This window comes from Crassostrea angulata, unplaced genomic scaffold, assembly GCF_025612915.1.
Source record: "Crassostrea angulata isolate pt1a10 unplaced genomic scaffold, ASM2561291v2 HiC_scaffold_1, whole genome shotgun sequence".
NCBI classification, from domain to species: Eukaryota; Metazoa; Mollusca; class Bivalvia; order Ostreida; family Ostreidae; genus Magallana; species Magallana angulata.
The window spans coordinates 64,629-92,538 of NW_026441566.1; the positions used below are offsets into that span (position 1 = coordinate 64,629).

A 27,910-nucleotide genomic window follows, 5' to 3' on the forward strand; every position below is an offset into this window, starting at 1 on the left:
TATTCTAACTAAGCAGAGTGTAGTGAAATAGCATTATTGTAGGCTTAAAGCTTGGTTATGTAAATGTGAACAATACGTTGTGTCGATATGAATGTATTTCGTAAATGTCCGATATCATTTGCAATGTCAACCCGTGAACGCACGGGTGAAAGTCTAGTATTTATTAATGGTCCGATAAGATGCCATTAGAGGTCAATTCTAAATCGGACTAGCACGATATGTACATGTATTCCACTCAGAACCCACGTTCTTTTTCAGAACAATGAGACCCAAAAAAAAAATTCTTAAAAAAACTCGCTTCTCTTCGATATTCATAAACACCTCAGGATTCCACGGATGTTTATTCAATCGTTTAAGTCTAAAAACCAACAAAAATTCATAAAAATCTACGGGAATTTCTATTGTATACGATATGAAAATACCCCGGATGATAATCTAAAATATTGTGTGAGATGTTCTTAGTGACATCCGAAATTAAAAAAAAAATATGTCAGATTTTCCCATTGTAAATCTCCGTTGAAATTCTTTATCCTTCATGTGAATAACTCAAAGAGATGATTGTTTTTTTGACAGAATTTGCGTATAAATAAGGTTATTCCGCCCAAAACTAGTGCACGTTTTTCTGCGCAATAAATACTCATTTTTTTCAGTGGATGGCACTGTAGCTCCCAGGTCGTCCATCAGAATTTTTTCAGACCGGGAGCTACAGACCTGCAGCTAAGAGATGACGTATTAATTTAACAAGTTGCTATCCTTTAAAAAAGGACTACAATACGTGGACCATTTGCTTGTTTCCAACGAAAACGTGAAAGCCTTAAGATTATCAGAGATTCCACCGACTCTAGCCCTCTGCTTTTAACCACTAAATTTGTACGTTGCATTATGTATACATGTATGTATAGCCCTGACTTTTTATCTCAGAATTTAAAGGGTTCATACTTTTAAAATAATTATGATCTATGAATGAAGTTTCCATGTATAGTATCAGGCATTTGGTGAATTCTACTATTTGCGCACACATTACGATTCGCACTACTTTGTTAATTAACGTTATACAGTGACAGCATTGTGTAAATTAAAAATTTTATATTTTGATGCATTTTTCTTGAGATTTAAACTTTTATACAGTGACATAATTATTCAATCATACTTAAATGCTTAAAAAAATTAATCGGGAAGTTCTCTAGTCTAGCCTTGCCTACTATAAAAGTAAAGTTAAGTTACATGTGTATTCGGAAAACAACAAAACATTGCAAATCATGCTATTTGATGCATGTTGTAGTTTCGGCATAACATAAACTTATTTCATAATACTGATAGTTCATATCACATGCCAATCATTTCTTTAAAAGGGATACTTTGTTTCTGTACTGTTTACCGACACATTTTTAATTACAGCGCCTTTGAACTTATGTGTGCATATTGCACGGAATCCCGATCCCGATTCAGAGAAACGTGCTAGCCTGGTTCCCTGAGCTACCAATTACGCACAGGAACTAGGCTAGCTCATGCGCAGGCTAAATTTTTCCCATAGCATCCGGTTTAACCTCGCTTATATATTTTCTGCGTTGACCTCATGGTCCACGCAATGAAGAATTCTTTGAGTTTTACCCTCTTATCGTTTTTAATAGTAACTTTTTGACCGCTGTGTATTTTATCGCTAAAAGAAGTCAAAAATGACAGAAAACGGTATCTTGGACAGACTATACATGTAGCTGTAGTCCTTTGAGTATCTCACTTGTTTTGTGAAACAGGAATACTTCTACTTACAGAATTTGACGTCATATATTCAGTATAATTAGATAAACATAAATCGACGATCAATCATTTCCAGTTTTATTAATAGAAAATAAAACGTGCATTTCATTCGGATAAAAGCTCACACTGTGCTGCGTACGATCCCAATGGATGAAAAAAAAGGAAAGTGGACGTAGAACGATAGGTTATGAAACAATATTGCGTCAATAACGATACAAGAAACAGAAGATAAAACCAGTACTTGAAACTTTTTCATTACATTTGTGTCCCTGACAGGGTAGGCAGGGTGTGTCTGACATCAGAGGGTATAAACACCTCTCATCTTACGTGGTTATGACGTCATTTTTCCCGTTGTTGAGATTCTCAAGCAGCTTGATTTTGCCGATGTTTGCAATGGCGAACTCCACTCTCCCCCAGGTCTTGAAGCGCTTGCGTTCCTTCCACTCCGACAAATCTCCTCCGGTGTACCCAGGGACGAAGAGAAAGGCTTTCACCTTTAGGACAGGAACTTCAAACTCGTCCACCCCAAACGTGGTCCCCCATTTTGTTTTACATTCCTTACAACGGATAATCCGCTTCTTGAACCTCGAAGTTTCGTCCAAGTCCTCCAGCACACAGCGGTCCAGAAAGTCTGGATCCAGTACAATCCGGTGCTGACCGGTATAAATTCTGACGTCATTGCCATGTACTGCAAACGCCTGACATTTCCAGCAGATAATGGCGAATGACATGGTTTCTTTTGTTACTGAGTTTTCCAGGAAGAAGGACCCGATTTCTGTGTCCTTTATTGTCGTCTGCTGCTCCCGGATCTTCCTGTGTCGGTCCTCCTCCTTCATGTCACCCAGGCGGTCAAACGCACGCGCCATCAGTAGGGCTTTCTGTAGACTGGTCTCCTCTCGGCGCTGTATCGTCTGGTCAGAGATGTGAGTCACTGTGGAGTCCTGTCGTCTTGCACGTCCTGAAAAATATCAACACTCTAATAATCAACAATGCTTTATAATAATTTGCTTTTAAGGTTTCAGATACTTTAGAAACGAATTGTACATTTGTTATTATTGCTTTTAAATTACGCACCACTCATTTGCATGATGTCGGCCTCGTTTCCGGTGTAGTTGTAGGTGATGATGAAGTTACTGTCTGGGACATCAATCCCCTCACTGCCGACAGAGGTCGCCACCAATAGATTGATCTCCCCTTTCCTGTATTTCTTCAAAGTGTCGGTCTTTTCTTCCTCAAGCATACCTATAAAAGTCAAAACTTTTAGTATTTCTTTCGTAAAGGAGGGAAAGCTTCTAGCGATAAACTGAAATCGGTGACGAAAAATTGGAATACCTTCACTGCTGTCACTGGATTTACTTCCGGTGAATGGCCCTGCCCTGTATCTCATCATTTCTAATTCTTCAGTGATGTATTTTGCGAGGGCAAAGGCAGTGGCTCTGGTTTCCACGAAGATCATGCCCTTGACGTCATCGCCAAGGTCAGTCCGAAGCTCGACTAGGATATCCCTCAAAGTCTTTAGATGGTCATTAGTGACACCTCTCAATAACTCCAATTGCTGACAAACCTCTGACAAGAAGAACACAAGTCTGATGATACCTGTATACTGGTTTTGGGGACAACTTTGTAACTAGGATCTGCCGAGATACTATTTTCTAAGATCCAGTCAGAGACAATACCGTAAGTGATGTCGAGAGGGCAATAAACTTGCTATTGTCAGAAAAGTCAGGAAACATATGTGTGTTTTTATACAGAATAATTCTCTTTGTTGGGCTTAGTTGTGTATAAAAAAATTAGAAACAATACCATAATTATCCAAATAACACTAGAAATGTTCCGAAATTATTATCAGAATAATAAGTTTCGCAAGGACACAATTTCTCAATTAACTTTGTCTAAAGAAAAGCAGGTTTAATAAAAGGAAAAACTGTTCAAAGGTAAAATAAAAAAAATAATAGTATTTATCTTTGTTTTCATGAGTCATGCACATATCATAAGCTTGTAAGAGGTTTCATCTGTAATATATCTTATGGTACCTACCTTCATGATATCGCAAAAGTTTATCTTCAGCGTCATTAAAAGACGCCTTCTCCTTCAGTATCACCTTATGCTGTTTTATATCGTCTGCCAACTTCTGCTTCAGGAATTCTGCCACGTGGGTGCTGTTCATTAAGTAGTTGACAGCAAGAGCCTCGTTATAGGTCTACAGAGATCACGTGATCATTGGTTTGTAATCCATCGGTAATGCATAATTATATGTACTTACATAAAACAAAATCCTTCTCTTAATTGACCCTCACCCTTAAAAATGCATTTTTCATTCAACTAGAGATTGCCCATAGTTCCAAATGATTTATCGATCTTAAGAGTTTTAAGGGATACACAGTGGTCATCACTAGCTTGCAGTATTTAATTTTTAAATGAACGTATTTTTATGGATGACAATTAGATCATAGTAATATGAATTGTTTTGAAAACGATGCATACCGACAGATGTGTGAGAGCTGCGTGTAACTGTCTCAGGAGTGTAGGCTCTGTTTTCAGTTTACAGATCACTCTATTTCTCAGATGAATGGTCCACTTCTGATATTGTTTACCATCTCTTTTCTTTGGTTTTTTGTCCCATTGTTTCTTCAGTTTCGGCTGATTGACGACTGAGAAAGTAAAATTGAAAAAAATGTACTTCTTAGTTTTGGAAATTTAATCTGAATGTATAAATAATATAATAGAATTACATAGTCAAATCATTATAAAGTACGTGCAAGTTTACATCTGATCTGGTAAGCTCTATTTTCTTCAATGTCATGTAGATTTCAATGATCTTCATTTGTCTAAATGATTCTTATGGATAAAACTCTTTACTTTCAATCAGTTTACCTCAGGTACTTGTCAGCAAGTTTATCTTTACTTTATTTGAATTCATTGTTACCTTCAGTTTTCGCAACATATTTTTCAATCAACTCCATTTTTTCCAAAATGATATGTTTGGGTAAGTCTTTCTCCTTTTCCATCAATTTCTTGGTTTCTATGATAAAAAAGCAATATTATAATTCAAAGCAATATGCAGTCGGAAATTGTTGACACAAAAAGTTAATTTCAGTTTAACTTGCCTCGTTTTGGTATTGCCACGTGACTTTCTAATTCCTCTTTGTTGTTCTTGACCATTGAAATGTCTAATACGTCTAAACTTGCACACACGCTTAGAATGTGTGACACGGCTCCGTCCAGGGTACTGGATTTACCCACCCCTATTGTAGCAGTTAGTCCAAGAACCTATTAATAAAATCACCAATTAGATAGGTGCAATTGAAATCGTCGTTTTGACTAGTGGTGAAAAGAAATGTTGGTTATTATTTGTCTGCAATCAAAAAATATCTACTTGTCGTTAACACAACTGTACATAGATTGATTTTTTTACCACGAAGCTGCTATTTTCTTATCACAATTACAATTATGTACTTTTGTTTGATAATTTTTTTGTTTCGTTTCGATTGCTTACAAATGAAATTTAAAGCAAGAAGAAAATTTGCATATTTATTTATTTCCTTTATTTGACTATTATCTATATAAATGCCGAAAAAACTAACAAAATAAGGATAACGCGGAGGATCTCAAATACATAATCCGTTAAAGTGAAAACTATAGTTAGATAATTAAAACTTCAACATGATCTCACTTACCGACGGGCGGTAGCGTAAAACAGAATATACTTGCTTCTACACTGTAGATCGCTTGCATATATTTAACAGATATAATATTTGATCACTTAGCATATTCTTATAACAAATATGACGAAAGATTTGGCGCTCCAACCCGAGGAAGAGAGGTGTTCTTGCTGTCCCTCTTCAGGTGAAGGTACTGCTTCATCACGTTGTTGTACGGCTCGCGCTTGCGCGTGTGGTGGCATTCATCCAGAATCAGGAGGGACACTTCCTGTAGAGAGATCTGTTTGCTGTTTATGTTGTTCAACAGAATTTGGGGAGTCATGAAGAAAACCTGGTGGTTCTCTTTCGCCATTACTAGCTTCCTTCCCATTGCCGCGGTTTTGTCCGTTTTTAAATGATAAACCTTACACAAGAAAAAAAAGTTGTCTTCAATAAATGGTTTGTTATGGTTTGAAGGAAACCGTAAATATATGAAACAAGCATCATAAAAGTACTACAAATAAGTGATACATATCCCCTAACGGCACCCCTTTTCATTTTTAAATAGGTTTGGGAAAATTCGGATCTTTTTTAAAAGGACGAGTCGTTTAAAATTATTTTTTTCTTCATCAGTTGTTGATTCCTTTGAAAAATATTCTCTTAAGATGAGTTTTAAAAAAAAATAAGCTTAATTCTTTATTAATAAAATAAGTATTTATACCAGTATTTGTAACTTACCTTATATTTGTATAGGAACTTACTAAACTTCTCGTACTGTTGTTCAACCAAGGCGTTTGTTCGAGCCAAGAAAACAACACAGGCTAAAAATTCATAATAGATTAAATTTAATATTTCAATATGTACATTTTCATAATTTGATGTAACTTTTTATAAATGGCACAAATCTACCGTCATTTTTGCTTGCAAGATGTTGCTGTGTGAGGTAGAGCGCCACGTATGTTTTTCCGGTTCCGGTTTCTGCGCAGATTATGGTGTTCCGACCACTCAAAGCTATTTCCGCTAACTCTAACTGGTAGTTCCTCATTGTCAGTGTAGGAAAGGTTTCCTTCTCAGTGGCTTTAAAAAAATATGAAACAGTTATTTTGACATAAATTACAAGTATTTTTGTTGGGGTTTTTTCTTTAGACAAATAATGATGTCATTTTTTTATGATTTACAAAAACCTGTTAACCTTCATTGATGTCCTTTTCACTCCGCGGACCGTCGTCTTTGTCCGATGACACTTCCGATTCTTCGTCTATAATTCAACTCATTATTAGTTCTTAATGTTTTTTAAAACTTTTTAAAAGACTTAATTGATATGAATAATACTAACAACTGTATAAATACATAAATAAAAATAACTTGTTTAAAATTTAAAAAAAAATGATAAAGGTTTTTAACTTCAGAATTTGACAAAATGTAATTAATTAAGATATTGTTAAGTCATATAAGATAACCTTAAATAACTTTTTTTATATGTTTCTCCCCATTGTAAGTAAAATAGTGTTGTATTTGTACATCCGTCTTCCGGTTAAGAAACCTACCCCTATAAATTGCCGAACGGTCCGATTAAGGTACCTACCCCTATACATTGCTGGTTAGTTCCGATTAAGGTACTTACCCCTATACATCGCCGAGTCGTTCCGGAGCCGGGATCGCTCCACAGTAGCATCTAAAACCTCGCCTATTTGATTAATTTCACCTGTAGTTACTTCGCGAGCTGAGTTCTGATGGACCTCCCTTGGTGATTCGATAGATATATATTCTCCAGGGTCACTTATCGAGATCTCTTGAGATCCCCTCATGCAGGATTCTGAGCTCAAAGAGGACAAACTTTCTCCGACCTTTTTGGGTAAGTCTGAGAGATGCGTGCTTCCCCCCACGCAGGGTTCTGTGTGCAAAGTGGATAGACTTTCTCCGATTCTTTCGGGTAAGTCTGAGAGTCTCGTGTTTTCATGTACGTCTGTGGAGAAAGTGGCCGGACTACTTTCCGTCTCAGTTACACGATTGCTTTCGGATGTTCCCGATGCCATGTGCAATAGTTGGGCGTCAGTATGTAGCAATGTTTTTGGTTCGGTCTCTTCCTGTTCAGACTTGGCTTTTTGCCTCCGGTCTCTATCAACATACGTCATTGTGACGCCACTGTCTTCCTTGACAACATTAGAAACTTCCTTTGGTTCTGTTTCTTCCGCACCTAAGATTTGAAAATTGAATGCAAAACGTTTTAGTTTAATATTCCTATTAACGATTCCAATGATTCAAGTTTGCAACTTACTGTGGAATCTTCATTGTTTGTGGGAGACAAATGCTTGTAGTTGGTAACCCTTGCCCACGAATTAAAATCTCCACGAACCTATACATTTATAATAATAAATGACCGGAAACGGCGGCTGTGTCACTTCCGGTCATTTATGATTCATTTATTTAATATTTATTATAATTATCCCGATTACACTACCAAGGAAATTACGTCCCCATGAACCAAAACAATTTTGGCTACCCACGAACAGTGACCCCACGAATAAAAATGATTCCACATTCATGCATGCCTAAGAAGAACTTATTGATTTCACATATATAATGAGAAAGGTAATTTTTATACCTGTACTGTACTGAAAAAGCTTCTGAGAGAAGACGTCATCCTTCGATTTGAAAATGTTCGACAACTCCTCAATCCACTTCGTGTTTTTTCTCCACAGTCTGTCCAAAAGTACCAAAACGGCGGCTGTGTCACTTTCGGTCTTTTCTCTTTCTGATGAAATATTGTAAATGTCTTCATTAAATAGCACATTTCTTTCAACCAATTTCTTTTGCGAATCAGAGCTCAGGAGACCATGTAAATGCTTGATGTTTTCAGGTTGTAGTAATAGTTCGGAATACACTTTCCGTACAGTATTGGGAATCTTTTCATATTTCAGGGCAGTGATCACGTGTTCAAAATCTACAATAGGTAATTGCAGTTAGTTTAATATTAGAAAAACACACAAAGAGTCCATATTGCTGTGAGCTTGCTGATCGAGAAGGTCATTGAATTACCGTTATTTTTCAGAGCCTTGTAGAAGATTTCCCATTTGTCCTGGTTGGGGCTGGCGTCTATCAGACCCAGTAGGACCTGCATGGACCCCGAGGCTCCTTCCCTTTTCCCCGCCCTCCGGACCTCCCGTCTGCCATCTGTAACCGAGCAACAGATGTCAGAATCAAAGTACCGAATATGCATTCGGCATGGTACATTAATGGGTTACTATTTCTTGCATAATTTTCATGTCTTAAATTTGTTAATCTATGCAATAATTATGCATCTTCATTGGCGGATCCAGAAAGGGGGTTCCGGTGGTCGGAACCCCCCCCCCCCTTTCTCTGGGACATATGAATTTTTTGGAAAACTTGTAATGCCTATTTAAAGGCAATTTTTCCCATTTATACTATAAATAATTAGATATTGACGAGATAACTGATAATTAAATTTACGCACAGAAAACATTCAAAAGGCCTTGTTTATTGACAATAATGAATTTTGCACGTATCGATTTTCATCGATTGGAAACCCCCCCCCTTTCCCAAATTGCTGGATCCGCCTCTGATCTTTACTATATAAATGAAGTAACATTTTCTATGAATTAGAACCGTTATAAACAAGAGCTTGGACTTTGGGCAGAACGTGATAAACTCAGATTTGATGAAGGCGGGGTCTACTAATAGTTAACTGTCCAGCCATTGGCTAATAGATATGCATACATTGGACGCATTGACACTCGTCCGACTTCATCCAGGGATGTATATTTCGCTGAAACAGCGTCAGTTTCACACAGCAGAGCAACGGTTTTGACAGCATATGAATATTAATGAGGTTCTCTTAGCGAATTCTAAGAAAGGAGGTCAATAATTGACAGCTTGTTTTGATGAGCACACTAGTTAAAACATCCCACCGAAAGTCCAAGCTTTTGTTAAAACGGTTCTATATCTATGAAATTGATGTTGCCTCAATATAAAACACTCACTTTCGTCTATGACGTCACCGAGGTCAGACAGAAGGTCAGTGCCACCGATACAATCCTTCAGCAAGGGCCGGTAGAGGGACACCATTGTTTAAAAAGTTTTAGTCTAAAAAGAAAATGTTCCAATTTTCTCACATAATTTTTTTTTTAAAAATGCGACACTCAAATGCTGTATTAGAGTTCAATCGCTTCCTAATAATGAGATCATAAAAATAAAAGATGGCGCTCAATGTTTTTTTAATCTGTGTTTATGTTCGTCTTTATGCTGTTTCGCATTCATGTTCCAATCTTTTTCCTCTTCACAGTACTTTGGAACTTAAGGAAGGAGTCTTTTCATTATCAAACATACTTCTTATAATAAGAAATGCATGAAATTTTGACACAGTCAAACGGATCATATTACTTAATGATTCTATCAGTTTAATTAAATTTGACCTTTTTGTTTTCGGATAAAGGTCAGGTCAAGGTCACTACCTTTTTCCTCAACGTAAAGAGTGATATAAATAAGTGTAGCTCTTTATAGTTCTGTAGACATTTGTTTAAGATTTGAAGATTTAAATCTTCAATGAAATCATAGACCATGAGAGTGTCTATCAGCTTATGCTACTAAATGGAATAAATATTTATACTAAAATTGATATTGCTTAGCCCGCATTTCCTCTAATTTTCTTAAATTTTGAAGAAATTTTGATTATTTTTTTATGCTTCCAATAATGAAATATTTCTAATTTTTATGTATTATGAAGACTTTATATGAAGATATAAATTGACAGAAAAGCTAATTTATTGACCGTTTCATAAGAGGGAAAAACTGATTTTAGTGATTTTTCACAAAAATCAATGTATAGAATGGGCGCTTTAAAAAGCTTATAAAAATGTTATTTGATAGGCAAATCATATTTTAAAAACATATTCTGAAACCCAAGTATCATATTATAAATTCACATTAGTAAAAATAAATCCAACATTATTGTTATTGTTTTTAAAATGCTAAAACAGACTCATTATATATATATAATCTGCAGCAATTCTGAATTGCGCAACATGTGATACTTTCCTACGCCAATATTACGCCAAAAATATAGTCCTTGTTCCATTCTAAACATTGATTACATTTTTCTATGCCAAGTTGTATGATAGTAAAAAAGAAAGAAAAATATACTATTTTAATTTCCTTTCATCTTGATTTAATGAACAATTAATCAAATTTACGTTTGACAAGTCGAAAACGAGAAAAGACTCCTTCCTTAACCGTGTGTTTGTCTGTTTGTCGGTGTGGACTTTTTTGTCAAATGAATTTTTCCAGAAAGGAGTATTTACATTATTCAATGAAACGCAATACTTTGATGTGAAATGTATAAATGCTTCAGAATCACATTTGACGTCAAATTTTGAAAACGTATTTCATGTGCTTATTTTATGCAAGAGTGTTTATCATATCAAATGCACTTAATCTAGAACATGGAATTCATGTCAATTTTATTTTAACATGAAATGCGCCGGGGTGTTTTTGTCTCGTGAATCTCTGAAGAAAAACACGGGAAATAAAGATGATGTACATGGGACATTTCTTATTTGTTTAACAGAATGTTTAAAACTATATTTTAAAAATTTAATCTGATGACAATGCGGTCGTGGGCGATAAAACCCAGTAAAGCCGATGGGCTTTATGATAGATTTGACCACTCCACGACAATATTTATCATGTAAATGATTTCTTATGACATTTATTTATTTAATGTCCAATAATTGTTCAACGAAAAAGATAAATTTCACCACCCCGCGACAATATTTATCGCCTCATAAAATTTCATAAACGATTTCTGTAACTTTTATTTATTAAATGTTCACTAATTGTTCAATTAAATATTAAGTTATTGACATTTTAACGCAACTATTACAAATCAATTTGTACAAGAGTGAAGATGTAAAAAAAAAAATTACTCATCAAACTTAATCATAGAATTTTTAAAACAAACTTCAATTTAGAAAAGTACTTGTTGATTTTACCTAGAGATCTACCGATCACGTTTACAAAATTACGAACCCTGTAACCATCAATTCCCAATAGAAACAGGTAGATGGAAATAATATTGATGAAAATTTATGAAAATGTACATTGTGTGATTGTAATAGTATTTTATATTTAGAATGTACACGCTTTTCAAACAATAGAAAAATGTTTTTGTTCAAGACATCCTCCAAATATTGTAAAATTTAAAGAGCTTATGAATATTTATGTTATAGAAAAACTAAAATCTTTGTCAAGATTTATTTAAAACATTGAAACTCATATAAAAAAAGTAAACAATTCTTGAGTGAATAAAGAATTGAATTGAATTGAGATTACAAAAGATATAACAAAGATACTGGAAAATGTAAATATATATGTTAAAATTTGGTGTTTGAATAAAATTCGACAATTAAGGCATGTAAAGTATAATTTCCAACGAAATTTTTAACCATAAAATTAGCGTATTTACGTTATATCTTGCAATTGTCTGATCCGAAGAATATTTTTACAGAACCGCTCTCAGTCGGATTTAGCGAGTGAATTGTTGCTTTTTTTTAAAATCTCGACAAATGTATACAAGATAAAAGATCAATACAGATTATCATTCTATACAAGTATAGATATTATTCTACTTACCTGTATGTTATAATAAAACGTGTATGTTTTAATCCGAGGTCTATATTTGTAATAAGAATGAAAATCGATCTATTCTAAAATTAGACATGGAAAACCCACGCGTCTATAATTAAGTTGCTCTTAAATGTTCAAAATATCGGGTTTCTTATTTATCGGGTTTCTTTTTTATCTTAGATACACAGATATACTGAGTGAAGACACATACGAAGTGTACTCATTAATTTCTATGATATGTAATTAAAGTTTTCTACATATGAATGAGTAAACTGTTCATCATAGGAAATTCTTTCTTTACGAACTGGTGATAATCGGCTGTAATGTTCAATAAAAATAGCTAAAGGGAATCCCATCTCAATGATTATGTACTTACACAAATTATCTTCCATGGAGTACGGAACCAAAATTCCATTGGAATTTCATGCACACGTAGACTTTTGTTCCAGGTAAATATATCGAAAGTAAAACTGACGAATTATGGAGGCTCACATTTGTCAAATATACACATGGTCAACATAACAATAAATGAAAAAGAAATTTTGAAATCTGTGATTTTTGTGTGTTGTTTATTAATTTTTTATATTTTTATTTTGTTATTTTTTGTAGTTGTTTTTTTCTATTTTTTTTTAAATATTTTTTGGTATATTTTCTTTCTTTCTTTTTTTTTTTGGGGGGGGGGGGGGTGGGGTGGGGGTGGGGGGGGGTCTTGGGGGCTGTACGTGTGTCTTATGTGACCTTGTGACTGGGAGCCGCTTAATTATCCCAAGAAGCGAGTAGATCAATAGTTACATGGACGTACATGTATTTGGCGTATCTAGGCTAGAATTTTCGACATGATGTTGAATATATAGATAAGGCCTAAAAAAAAAAGTGTGTTTCGGGTAACCGGACCTAACCTACAAAAATGGCCCAATCCTACCATTTTTAGATGCCTGATTTTTTCTGATTGTGAATTTTATCTTACTTCCAATAAAAAATACGTTTTTAAATATGAAACAAACAAACATTCTTAGACTTAGGATTCATGCCAAAAAATATGATAAAATAAAAAAAAAATCCCTACCTACCTAACCTAATTTTTTCATCAGTGTTTCCCTAAACACACAAATTTTTTTTTAGGCGTAAGTGTTACACATATTTTGATAAATCAATGTTCGCAATTAGAACACTTCATGGTAACTGTAGTACTGCTCTTATGCAAGGAAAAATGACATATTGTGGTGAAATTTGACGTAACGTCAATTATTTTTTTACGGCATTTAATTATCTACCAATAAAAATTTGGCAAAATATATCTTCCCAGTAAGAGAGCAGTACCGCAGTTTTCAATTAATTCTTTTGTCTAGTAAATACCCATTGCCACTTGTTTTACCTTGAACAGCATATACTACTATGCATGAACAATGAGTGAACAATAATTTATATAGTAATATATTTGATTCAATAAAAATCCTTACATACTATCGATCTAGATATCTCAATCTTTCTAATTGTTTGTTGTTGATAATATAAGAATAACTAGACTTTGACCCGTGCGTGCACGGGTTGACATTGCTTATCGGACATTTACGAAATAGGTACATCGAAACACTTTAATTATTATTGACATTTACATAACAAAGCTATAAACCTACAATAATGCTATTAATTTTTACTACACTTTCCTTAGTTTGAATAATCTGTGTCTCGGGAAAGGCCCTCACCACAGTTAAAATTATACCCTTATACCCGTAATGTAGCAGAAAATTGCAGAATCGCTCCGGAACGATTTTGGAGAAAGTTAATGAAGTTGCCTTGAAAATAACAGTCAAATTCATCGCAACAAACCTTTTTGAGACTGCAAATACCTTTCGAGTAAAAATGTTAATCCATTGAATGGAAGAATTCAACACCTTTTCACCAACGTACACGTATTTTCTTTGTAAAACTGGGTCATTAGGACATTATTCATTTTTACGATAAAACGTATTCTATCTTCACTCTCCTTAAAAAATATATGTAACTTTTTTTGCATGTAATCAAACATTTTTGTCATCACGAAGACAAAAGTAAGTACTTAGTTGAAATGTATATTTGATATTTTATACTTTCTCTCATAAGAAATCATTTATATATAAGAACAGAATATATAGCAAAAGTCCAATGAAAATTTGCCCGTATTTGTATTACCATTTCTGAGTTTATTCATGCAGATATGATATTGTGGAAACATAAACTAAAGATCCCGTTAGCGTGAATGTTTTGCGCAAGCGCAAGATTGTAAAATCTAAAAAATTCAGGTGATTTCCGGGATTTTTTGAGGAATTTTCGTTAATTATTAATTAGCGAAGCTTAATTGAGAAAACATAAAAACAAATTGGTAATCTTCAAGTACCAATGATGTTTAAAATATATAAAACAAAAGACAGTATTCTTCCGATTTCTCGGTATTAAAGACCAAAAATTCGAGTCTATTATTTTAATATAGTAGTATAGATTTCTCCAGACCAGTGTAAGGCGGAACTATTCAGAGCGTTTGTATATTTTTTTAATAATTGAAGAAAGAGAATATTACCTTTGTAATGCGCTTCACTTAATATCAATATAAATGATACCACCACTGTTGTGACGATATTTTTTAAACTAATGAAAAATTATATAGTTTCATATGTATAGCGTTAATAAGTTTTAGTCTACTTCGCTTCTCAACAGGTTTTATAAGTCTTAAATCCAGAAATATTTATTCATATCACAGAGTATGGCTTAGACGTAAAAAATGTGTAAAGACATCACTGTGCTTGTATGTTATGGATAATCTTCAGTGGAAAGACTTAAGTTGAAAGACGGATTAAATTAAAAATTTTTGCTTTCCATTCTCGAGTCAACCGTTATCGGATGTTACACAAATCTCCATATTTCCTGTATTTTATAAAAATCTGACAGGGCATAGGATGTCATAGCTTAGGAAAACACCTGAATACCTTGGTTCTTCTTTTTGTTTCTTGATTTATATTCGTAGAAAGTATAAAAACAGACAATATCTTAAGAAAGATAACACTTCGAAATTTAGCAGGATGAGTATCTGACAACTTTCAGAATTAGATAGAATTAAGACTAAATATTTTAAGTTATTTTATTTGTCAAAACATTCACAATTTTTAATGCAATATAAAAGATGATAAAAAATTAAAGCCCATTTTCATAATGAAATTGTTCATAATCATATAATCGTAATCAAATATTGTTTTATTGATTCAAAAGAATTATAGATAGTATGCATGCCAATATTCGTCACAGATGATCTTATCTTTTTTTTTTTTTTCGTTTCTTCAGTCGTCCGGTTCTTCTAATTCCGGAGCGTCTTTGAATATATCCAGAAGTTCCTGTTTGTCGATGCTTTCAATGTGGAGGCTGACTTTTCCCCATTTCTTGAATCGATGAGGCTCCTCGCCTCCCGTCGTAAACAAGAAGGCGGTCACTTTCAGGACGGGGATCTCCAGCTTTTCGATTTTGAAGGTTGTTCCCCACTTCAGCTTGCATTTGACGCACCTGATGATAGATATAGTGTACCTAGATGGCGTCGTGTTGGTGTCAAACTCACAACGAGACCGGAAGTCGGGATTCGTCACAACACGATGCTGTCCGACATATAACCTCAAGTCAGTGTTGCTGACTGCCTCGGCGTGGCATTTAAAGCATATTAACTAGAAAGATTTCTTGGCTTTGCTCGCTTCGTCCACCGAAAGCGAATCGTCAACGTTTCGTATCTCAGATTGGTATTTAAGGATTTTACCCATACGGTCATCTGGGTGCATCATGTACAGTCGTCGGAAAGCTTCGCCCATTAGTCTAGCCTTCTGAAGACTGACTTCCTCTCGTCTTTGGATAGTCTGGTCAGATATGTGAGCTACAGTGGAACCATGTCTGCGCGCTCGACCTATTTAAAAAAATTTCAACTTTATTTACATAATCATTTTTGCAAATATCTTATTTGGGTTTTTGTTAACATTAACACAATTGTAGTGACAGAACCAGACTTAGAATTTTCACTTTAACTCAATCAATATCCAAGTTAACCATCTATGTAAAGATTCAAATGTATAACATTTCACACATGTACAAACAAGGAATATCGGTGTTATGGATTAACTTACCGCTCATCTGGATGACGCTCGCCTCGTTTCCGGTGAAGTTGTAGGTGATGATAAAGTAACAGTCCGGGACATCAATCCCCTCACTGCCGACAGAGGTCGCCACCAATACGTTCACATCGCCTTTACGGAAGTTGTCCAGGGTTTCATTTTTCTGTGCATCCGGCATTCCTGTGAACACATACATTAAAAATGTATCGGAATTTGGATAGGGTTACAGAATATGCTCTCTCTCTCTCTCTCTCTCTCTCTCTCTCTCTCTCTCTCTCTCTCTATACCTTTACTGGTTTCCGAGGAGTTGGTCCCAGTGAACGGAGCTGCTCGTATCCCTAGTGATACCAGCTCCTGACTCAGATACTGTGCCAGGGCGAACGCCGTGGCTCTCGTCTGACTGAAGACCATCCCCTTCACTTCCTTGTATTCTCCCACAAATTCAACCATTTTCTCTCTCATCAACTTAAGGTAGGGATTCATCTCGACTTTCATCTCTCCAGCCTTCTTACAAAATTCTGAAACAAAACATATGGTGAGTAATCATTATTATAATAAACATATATATAATAAATTTGTATATTACATAAATATAGGCGTTTATATTTAGATTTACCCGTTATCATTTGTAGAAACTCTCTTTCTTTTGTACTTGCGGTGTCAATCGTTTTGAGGTCATCCTCGAATTTCCTCTGCAGATGTTCAATGACATGATCCTTGCTCATCAAATATTGACATCGAGGGCTTCGTTGTAAGTCTGCAGAAAGGACATCCATTCATCTAGCAAGCTGCCCTTCAGGATCTTTGAAATTCATTAACAAGTGTTTTACAAAATGAACTACAGCCAGTAATTCCTTTCTGGTAACACAATATTTCCTTTCAGATTTGGCCAGGCATCTGCTTGCATATGCAATAGGTCGTTCTATGCCATTTTGTATCTGAGACAACACTGCACCAATTGCATAGTTACTAGCATCAGTGTCAAGAATGAATCTTTCCTTAAAATCTGGGTGTGCTAGCACGGGGATGTAGATAGTTTCTTACGCAGTATGTCAAATGATGTCTGACAGTCGTCAGTCCACCTAAATAAACTACCTTTCTTGGTTAGTTCATAAAGAGGTTTAGCTATTGCTGCAAAGTTTTCTACAAAACGTCTGTAGTAGCTACAGAATCCTAAAAATGACCTCAATTCTGACACATTTGAAGGAACTTCCCACTCTTGGACAGCTTTGATTTTATCTGGGTGTGTTGCTATCCCCTCTGCAGACACAATGTGTCCCAGATATTCTAAATCTGTAGCAAATAGGTTGCATTTTTTAGCTTTCAATTTGAGCCCAGCTGCCAATAAGCGGTCAAACACTTGAGTAAGGTTTTCAATCATGGACTCTACAGTCTTACCAACCACAATAATGTCGTCAAGGTAGACCAGACAGTGTTTCCATTGTAAACCTCTAAGTACTGACTCCATCAGTCTTTTAAATGTTGAGGGGGCATTGCAGAGCCCGAATGGCATGACTTTAAAGCCATATAATCCCTTTCTAGTCACAAATGCAGTCTTAGCTCTATCTTTATCAGCCATTTCTACCTGCCAGTATCCAGCATTTAAATCTAAAGTTGAAAAATACTTTGTACCCGAGAGCTGGTCAAGAGAATCATCTATTCTTGGGAGTGGGTAAGCATCTTTAATTGTTACATTGTTCAATTTCCTATAATCTACGCAAAACCTGGTTGTTCCATCCTTTTTCTTAACCAGGACGACTGGAGATGACCAAGGACTAGAACATTCTTCAATGACTCCTCTTTTCAACATGTCATCGACATGTTGATCTGCCTCAGCTTGCATATGGTTTGGCATTCTCCTTGCATGTTGTTTAATTGGGGTTGCTGGTCCAGTGTCAATGGTGTGTTCGATCACTTTTGTTCGTCCTAAATCTGCGTCATTGGCAGCAAACAGGTGTGAATACCGCAAAAGTAAATCTTTAACTGCCTTAGCATTATCTGCTGTTAGTCCAGCAACAGACCTTTTATACAAATCTTTAAGGTGACTAGGAAATCCTTTAATATGATAAAACTGACTGTCATTTTCATAGACACTGTCAACAGCTGACAGTATTGCCACAAATGTACCTTTGTATATATTCTGTGCCTCCTTAGATGGATTCATAAGTCTGACTGGAGCTACTTTGTTTCCTTTGATTAACGTTCTAGCCACCAGCCCTCGATCTGACTCTAAGAAACGATCCGATGGTTCGACAATACCGAACAGTGGAACTTTCTCAAATACAGGAGGCTTGACATTGCACATAGTAATCAATTCACTGCATGGAGGAATCGTGACATTTTCTGCTACTATTATTCTGCAACATCCCAACTTTCCCTCAAAAGAAAGTTTTATCTGCTTTCCTTTAACAATCATTGATGCATTATAAACATCAACAAGACTTTCATTGTTGGTCATAAAATCAAATCCAAGTATTCCATCAATACCAATGTCTGCTACTGCAAACTTCTGAGTAAAAGAGAAACTTGATATTGTGAGGGGTATTATGAGGGAACCCTCAACTTTCATGGCTGTTCCATCTGCTGTGAGGATAGGCTAAGTAACTTTGGCAAGGTTTTGGTTAGCTCTCTCAACCACAGTATTGAGTATATCTGGCGAAATAATACTAAGTGTTGCACCAGTGTTTATCAACAATTTCACCTTATATCCATTGAGGGAGGCATCAACAAAAATAACAGCCTCACCTGCCTTGCGGCTGACACCAGTCCGGCTTGACGCATCCTTTGTTTTATCATTGGAATTTTCTTCTCTCTGTCCAGTCTTTGGCTGTTTAACAAGAGGGTTTGCACCTAAAGACTCTTGATACTTGAAGCAATATCTCTTGATGTGACCTTTCCTCTTACAAAAATTGCAGATCACAGAAGATGACTTAGCAGGTTTTGGTTTTGTCATTTCTAGCTTCAGTATCTTCATCTCCTCCTTTATATCCTGTACTGCTTTTATCAGTGCAGTCATAGAGTCATCCTGCTTAGAGTCCTCCGCACTCTTGGCTTCTCTCAGATAGCCTTTACTTTCTTGTAAACGCTGTTCCGCTGAGTTGAAAGCGTCGAGCTCTACTGCATGCCGGATAGCATCATTCAGGTCCAATGGTCTGGCCTGCTTTACTCTTAATCGCATGTCACTATCCTTAAGGGCATCAATAAACTGCTCCTGAGCAAGGGTTTCTCTCACCTCCGTAGGGGCTGTAGGATATGCCAAGTTTGTCAGGCGACGCATGTCCTGACCAAGCTCTGGTAGTGTCTCAGATGCTCGTTGTCTTCTCTCTCGCAACTGTGCTCTGTATAACTCTGTCTGGTTCGCAGGTGCAAACCTTTCTTCCAGTGCCCTGCATAAGTATCTATAGTTGCACTTATCTTCCCTTGACAAATTTCCAAGAACACCCTGTGCCTGACCTCTCAGAGCAACAGCTAGGTACATGCCTTTCTCTGCTGTAGTCCACTCATTTAATTCAGCACATACATCAAAATGGGACTTAAAGTCAATCCACGAGGAATTTCCATCATATTTGTCTGGCTTAACACAACCACTTTTAGACTTGTCTGTTCTAGCTGTACCAGTGCCACGGCGAGTCGTAACATTACTCTCCCTTGGTAAATTGTAATCATATCTGGGTAGATCTGCATGATAGGGTGTACTAGTAAATGAGGGTCTATCTGTCATTCTATTAACACGTCTATCGGGATCTAGGGGACTTTCAGGCCTTTGATTTTCTATGGTGTCTGTCCTAATGTTTTTAAGTCTTGCACCCTGTTCTAAGTAGTCTTGATCTTCGGTGGAATTCCGCATACTTTCAGGTAAACCTGAATCTCTTGCGGCTTTACTCCTACTTTTATTTATGCTCTCCTGAAGTCTATTAAACTCATCTTCAAGCCCCATTAATTCATCTTGCAGATCTGTCATCATGTCAAAATATGCCACCCAATATAATGATACAATCTAACTAACAAAATATAAACAAAGCAAATAAAACAATGCAAGTGTATCTAATTGTTAACCCCAAATCCCGACGCTGCCACCAAATTTCTGTAACGTACCGAGCTACTAATACTGCCAGGGGAAGGGTTCGTGCCTGGTCTTTTCCAGGGTTTTGGGTGTACACTAACAAAGTCTTATAATATAATGATTTTCTATTGATTGTCAAAAATGATTGGTATAGCCTAACCTTACTTAGGTTATTAACCAACAAGCAATTTCAGGGAATCTAGAATATTTACAAACAAAACAAGGGTAAAATAAATATATATAATTGACACTGTGTGTGATGTACTGGTGTTGCCTTGTTCAGGTCGGACAGTACACACCCACAGTGACAATCCACTGAGGTCAACCACTCAGCTAAAATGACTGACCGTCCTCAGATTACCGCATATACTGTAGGCTGCCTTATTCAGGACGGACAGTATATGTGGTAGCCCTTCAACCACTGTGCATACTGTAGGCTGCCTTATTCAGGACGGACAGTGGGCACAACGGCCTGGACGACAGTCTGATCAGCCACTAGAGATATGAACAATGGCTAGCCTCTCCGAGGAAAGCTTACTGTGACACACTGACAAGCCAAAATGACTGCAACCTACAGTACCAAGAGGACAACCTCTCTATGGCCTATCAAAAACACTTAACGCCGTTACGAACGGACGACCACTGTATTGACACAATACCTTTTATTATTATACTTCACAGCCTTCTCTCTTCTGCTGATTTCCAAGTAAGCAGCCGACAGCTGATTCACTGTCGTATTTATACCCTTGTATCACGTGACATAAACAAAGGAACTAAAAGAAAAACTCGGTCCGGGCCGAACCTAAAATATCCGGAATTATTACAATAACAATAGAAAGGTTGTCAAATGTAACAAAACCAAAAACGGGTGAAAGTCTAGTATTTACTTATTAATTGTCCTTCGAATGTATTCAGATAAGAGGCCATTAGAGGTCAATTCTAAATCGGACCAGCACGATATGTACATGTATTCCAGTCAGAACCCACGTTCTTTTTCAGAACAATGATACCCAGTATTTTTGTCTTATAAAAACTCACTACTCTTCCATATTCATAAACACCTAATGATTCTTACGATGTTTATTCAATCGTTCAAGTCTAAAAACCAACAAAAATTCATAAAATCCGCGGAGAATTTCTATTGTATACGATATGAAACTACCCCGGATGATAATCTAAAATATTGTGTGAAATATTTGTCACAATTTACGTCCATGTTCAAAAGTCATGAGGAAACCAGCTGAAGTAAACAAAATACCAGAGAAACCAAAAGAAGGACACCCTCAACAGCAACAGAAGTCAAGGTTTGTTCCAATAAATGAAAGAAACTGTTATAATTGTAATAAACACGGTCATATTGCACCACAATGCAAATTCAGAAACAGAAATTCTAGTGCAGCAGTATATGCGGAGGACGACGCAGACAAACAAACCACTTGACACGCTACTGCAAAGAATTGCGCTGCTCTTATCTACACCCAAAATCTATCAATTTATACTCAAGTAAGTGACCAAACACCTGATTTAACATCTGCTTGTCACTCTGTGCAAAAACCAATGCCACTCTCAGCGGGTTACGTTGATGGTCAACCAGTAACGTTACTTAGAGATTCTGGTTGTCGGAAAATTGTTGTTCGGAAAAGTCTTGTAAGAGATGACTACTTTACAGGTAAACATGAAACTTGTATTCTAGCAGATAGTACAAGGATAGTGGTTCCAGTGGCAAAAGTTGTTATTGATTCCCACAATGCATCTGGTGAATATGAAGTTTGGTGTATGGATAACCCTGTATTTGATTTGATCATAGGTGAAGTAGACAATGCAAGAAAACCTAATGATCCAGATCCAGAATGGAAACCAAACACTGTGTCTACTGAGGAGACGTGAAATCAGGTAAAAGACAAACAGAAAGCATACCCACCACTCAAGGTTCCGGAATCGTCAAAGAAGAAATCAGTCCTGAGGACATACTGCGAGAACAACAAGCAGTTCCTTCGCTCGAAACAGCCCGTCAGAATGTAAGAGACGGTCGAACATCACGTGATGGTAAAGTAAAATGGATTGAAAGAAAAGGTTTACTGTACCGTGAATATGAAGGATTGGAAAAAGATAGGAGTAAAACCTATTCTCAGCTCATTGTTCCTTCAAAGTTTCGCCATATTGTAATGAAGTTGGCTCATGAATCAATTATGTCAGGGCACTTAGCAATACAGAGAACGATTTCTAGAAATTTGTCAGAATCTTTGGCCAGGTATGCAGTCCGAGATCAAACGTTTCTGTCAATCTTGCGAGACCGTGTCAAAAGGAAAGGTGAGTAAACGGAAATTATTCTCCCTGCTAGAAATATATAACTAAAGTATATATATATGATGAAAAATAAATTGAGTTTTCTCGTTGTTTTAGTGCAGTTTTCTCTTGTTTTAATTGTTTACAAATTCCTATTATTTTTACTAACCTGAGAGTCAAGCTTCGAGTTATAAGAAAGATAAAGAGCTTTGCGCCGCACAATGCTACTATATGTTTGTACACAAAGCTGAGGTCATGCTTTAGTTTGTTTATATTTTAAATGCAGCTATGCTGAATAGGAAATATCAAGTTTGAAATTCTTTAAGTTGAATGTAAAAAACTCACGTGAACAAAAACATGACTCAAACCAAGCTATGAATCTTGCTTATGATTCTACGATTGACACTGAAATTTTGGTTGATCAATAGAAATGTCTTGCTTAAAGGATGATATGCTGTGATTACTTTCTGTTGCCCCTTCTTCAACGGTGAATAGCTTAAAATCTACACAAATTTTTTATAATTTTTGAACACTAGTAAATGAAAACAATGCCTTTTTAACAGTTTCCATAGGCCTGACACATTATTATTATGAGGATAAAAGCATTATCGGTGTTCTTATTGCAATGGAAAATCTTTTCATTTAGTTATTTATATTGCATATGATCTTATTTTCGGTAAAAATGGTATTCATGAAGGTAAATATGTCAAAGATTAAGTATATGCAAAAATGAGTGAAAATTCGGATATTCATTTTTGGTTAATTTACCGAGGGGCCACATGGCACAATAAGCTTTGAACGCCCATTTAAAGCCAGTGTTGCTCAGGTGAGCGATGTGGCCCATTGGGCCTCTTGTTTGCATTCCAGTCATGTTTATGGCGGATCATTTGTGGCAATAACTGATATGAAATTAATTTCTCATAATAAAGGATAATAATGGCATTTATTAATACATAGTATAAAATACCTGGATTTTTGTGATCGGCTTCGGCCGATCACTGTTGTGTCAATATTAGGCATTTGGCAAATGCTTCCACGTGCGCACACATTCCGCTTGCATAAGTAGTTCTTATCAAAACTTGAAGTTTGGTTTAGTATTCATATAACATTTTAATGCGACCTCAATAGCAAGTTATGATGGCATTCAATGTTTTTCAGTCGCATTAAATTATTTTAATACAACTCTTTTTTTGTATACGTGTTAATGCTCTTTGAGTAGCCCTATTCAGTATTCTGAAGAAGAAGATACATAAACATTTAATAATTACGTTAAAAAATTAAATTTGTTGACGGTTTATAATGATCAAATTATGGTGTACAGATTCAAAATATTCTATATAAACTACAGTCCTTTTTTAATTATTTTACATCAAACTGATCATGTTGATTGCTTCTAGCTATCAATATATCATTATTGCCGATCATCCCTTTAAAAGGAATACTTGTTTCACTTTTATATGAACAAAGACAAGCGCCTTTATAACATTCCTGTGGCATTCCCATTTATTTCACCATTTGTTACACCTTTTTGGAACACCTTTTATTCGGATTTCGGAATACCTCAAATCTTTCCCGACTAATCGATGCTTATCTACAGTTTTGACTTTGACGTTATGACATCGACATTTTTCACAGAACACGGCATAATACATTATAAATAGGGATGTCAATTTTACTCGGTTGGCTTAGTCGATTAATCGGAGGCTTTAGTCGAGCGATAGTCGTTTACTCGATGATTTTTGCGTATTTTAAACTGAGAGTCTTTTTTTAATCAAATAATGTTATTGCCACATTGATCTTATCATAAATTAAAGAACATCTAAAAATTTATGATAACATATACCAAATGTATTTGACTTAAAATAAATTGGAAAGTATTTCATCGAAATAACCGTTAGAAAGTGCTCTGGCTTTTCCTTTTTTTCTCGTGACTCTTACATATAATTTAGCTTCGTATCATCTTAGGCAAATCAAATGTGACATTCTCCACGTTACTAAGTCATTGTCCTTGCCTAATCAACAATCAAATATTAATGATTATAAAAACAAATGCCGTAAGATAATTATTGATATGATTAAAATTTTGTTTATACATGTACAAACATCTAATCCCATACATAACTTAGAAGAAACACAAATTGGTAGGTAACGGTATATGTCTAAGTAAAGAGAAATAATCAAAAGAAAATAATTATTAGCCGCTTAAAAAATACACACGGGACATCGATGAAAACGAGCGTAACTTACGGATCAAACATGTCAATAAAAGAAAAACTGTTATCAACATCTGTAGAACAAAAACTGCCGCGTTACGAAAAAATTATCAATATTATTTTTTAATTTTATTTACTTTATTACGAGTAATCGACTAAGAAAATTTTAGTCGATGATCGGTGTGATCGAGCGATAGTCTTTACATCTGTAGTAATTACAAACGCTATATCGGGATCTATTGGATCATTAATAAAGTCTGCATCGCCGACAAATAAAGTTTTCCTCGGTATATTTACTGTACTGACTCCTCGGACGATAGCAAGTTTATTGTCCCCCCCCCCCCTCAACAGCATCTATTTTTCTCATCTTCGCCACTTGAAATAGTTGCTATCTTTGGGGACAATAAACTTGCTATCGTCCTCATAGCCAGTAAATAGGTATATAATGTTACATTGCTTCGAGGGCGATATACCAGAAAATTTGCCCTGAGATGACAGGAAAGACCTGGAGTGTTATGTCACCCGATGCCGAGGACACGTTAGATCCCAAGGCTTTCCTTTCACCGAGGGACAAATATTATGGTATTGTCGACCGAGAAGACATGTAATATATGTTATATAGCATTTTTATGAAAAATCAAAATCAGTTTTAGGACATATCTAACTCATTAAAAATGTATTTTATTATATGTGACATATCTCCATTTCTTACAAATCAATGTAAGATGTTTTGTTAAATTTCGATCTGTGCTTTCAATTTAAATGATTATTTTTTTCAAATTAAACAACTTAAGTAATTTCCTTTGAATAGCAGCGTCCCGAATGTCTGACACTGTCCTGACATTTTGATTTACTAAAACTGTTTACGTTAGCTAAATTTCGAACCCAATATAATTGATATACATAGTTGATGCGCGCGAGTGTGATATAACAATTTCGGGAGGGCAATATTACTATTTTCGGTAGAATATAACTGTTTCTGGGGGCGATATAACTATTTCCAGTGTAATTAAGCAATTTTCAGGGCATATGAAAAAAATTATCTCATTTGTGATACAACGAGAAAACTTGTTCAAAAATATTATGTATACTTTTGAATGATATTAATTACTTTGCCTCGATGAAAATTGGGTAAGGTCTGAACACACTACTACTTCATTAGCGATCCTTCAGTTCTTCCAAAAATTCTCTAAAACAGAGGTTTAGCCTGGGCAAAATTTGCACAAACAGACACTCAGACTGACAAATTTATTAAAAAATTCTCAATACAAGTGTTTATTTTTTAAAACCAAGTACTTTTTCAATTAATTACCTTAATAAAGTTCTATTTATAATTCCATTACACGTATGTTCCATTTTCAGCATTGTTTATAAAAAATAATAAATCGGCAAAACGAATCTTAACCTGTACAGATGAATACAGGTATACATGTATGCAACCTGGGAGTGTAGAAATATTGGTTTTATTCCTTACTGTGTTTCCATAAATATTTTTTTTTATAAAATCTGAACCAAAAACGTGAGGGAGAAACCGTAATATTGTGGAAAAGCTACTATATAGTAGCTTTCCCCCAAGGAAGAAAGGCTACTTTGTAGTAGGTTTTCCGTAGGAAAAAAATTCTTTGGAGTCTAATGTAGTCCAAGAACCCCAGTACCTAGGCAAGTGGATCGTCGAGTCGTTACGGGTTCGGGATTGCTCCACACTAGCGTCCAGATCCAACACAATCTGATCAATATCCCCTACCGAAGAACCCGAGTACCTTGGCCAGTGCATCGCCGAGTCGTTCCGGAGCCGGGATCGCTCCACACTAGCGTCCAGATTTAACGCAATCTGATCAATATCCCCTGTAGTTACCTCGTCGGTGGCGTCAACATCGTGATCTATTTGAAAAAAATCTCCTATATCAGCCTCTTCGTAATCCCTGTACTGGCTCCGTACGATCTCCCTAATTGGTTTGAAATCTCCAGTTTTGGAATCTTTAACTAAAATATGTTCAAGCCTCTCCGCGCTGTCCTCCAACATAGAGGACAAGTCTATTCCAACTTCCTTGGGTAAGTTTGAGAGACTGGTGCTTTCTTCCTTGAAAAAAGTGAAGAGACTACTTTTTGTATCATTTTCCTGATTGTTTTCGGATGTTCCCGATGCCATGTGAATTGGCTGGGCGTCAGTCTGTAGCAGTGATTTTGGTTCAGTCTCTTCTTGTTCAGGCTTGGCTTTCTGCCTCTGGTTCCTATCAAATTTTATTTTGACGCCTTTGTCTTCCTTGACAACATTGGAAACTTCCTTTGGTTCTGTTTCTTCCGCACCTAAGATTTTAAAAAATGCATTGATTGTATAAGACATTTTTAGTTTAATAAACCTATTAAAGAGTCCAATGATTTAAGTTTGCAACTTACTGTGGAATCATCATTGTTCGTGGAGGACCAATGTTCGTGCTGTTCGTGGGTAACCATTCCCAACGAGCCTTTAAACAATCATTTGTTTAATATTTATTAAAATTATCCCGATTATACTACCAACGAAATTACTTCCCCACGAACAAAAACAATTTTGGATACCAATGAACATTGACCCCCACGAAGAAAAATTATTCCACATTAATCATGTAATCCTTAGAAGTAATTATTGATTTCACATACATGTACTAGTGTATAATGAGAAAGGTGATTTTTATACCTGCACAATACAGAAAAAGCTTCTGAGAGAAGACGTCATCCTTCAATTTGAAAATGTTTGACAACTCCTCAATCCACTTCGTGTTTTTTCTCCACAGTCTGTCCAAAAGTACCAAAACGGCGGCTGTGTCACTTCCGGTTATTTCTCTTTCTGATGAAATATTGTCCATGTCTTCATTAAATAGCACATTTCTTTCTACCAATTTCTTTTGTGAATCAGGGCTCAGGAGGCCATGCAATTGCTTGACGTTTTCAGGTTGTAGTAAAAGTTCGGAATACACTTTCCGTACAGTCTGGGGAATCTTTTCATATTTCAGGGCAGTGATCACGTGTTCAAAATCTACAACATGTAAATGAGGATATTAAAATATTAGAACAACACATAAAAGAGTCCATATTCAGGCACGTAGCATCAGGGGGGGCCAGGGGTAATAGAAAGCCTTTAACTGTGGTGAAGGCCTGTCTCGATACACAGTTAGATTACTCTAACTAAGCAGAGTGTAGTTG

General features: G+C 35.9%; 1 protein-coding gene across 2 annotated transcripts; it reads right to left on the reverse strand.

The window, feature by feature from the left end:
- Positions 1–1,823: 1,823 nt before the first annotated feature.
- LOC128168502 (antiviral innate immune response receptor RIG-I-like) lies at positions 1,824–12,512 on the reverse strand. 2 transcript variants are annotated; one of them, XM_052834711.1, is made up of 16 exons: positions 12,418–12,512; positions 9,401–9,503; positions 8,439–8,573; positions 8,005–8,343; positions 7,024–7,596; positions 6,592–6,657; positions 6,309–6,476; positions 6,138–6,220; positions 5,569–5,823; positions 4,866–5,028; positions 4,685–4,780; positions 4,243–4,409; positions 3,796–3,958; positions 3,091–3,324; positions 2,833–3,000; positions 1,824–2,716 (listed from the first exon to the last, which is right to left on the reverse strand). In XM_052834711.1, the coding sequence occupies exons 2-16, from the start codon at positions 9,483–9,485 to the stop codon at positions 2,082–2,084; spliced, it is 3,330 nt and encodes a 1,109-aa protein (XP_052690671.1). In that variant the 5' UTR covers positions 9,486–9,503; positions 12,418–12,512; the 3' UTR covers positions 1,824–2,081. The 2 variants fall into 2 exon arrangements, with proteins under 2 accessions (XP_052690671.1, XP_052690672.1); XM_052834712.1 differs by lacking the exon at positions 12,418–12,512 and adding an exon at positions 12,048–12,069.
- Positions 12,513–27,910: the final 15,398 nt, after the last annotated feature.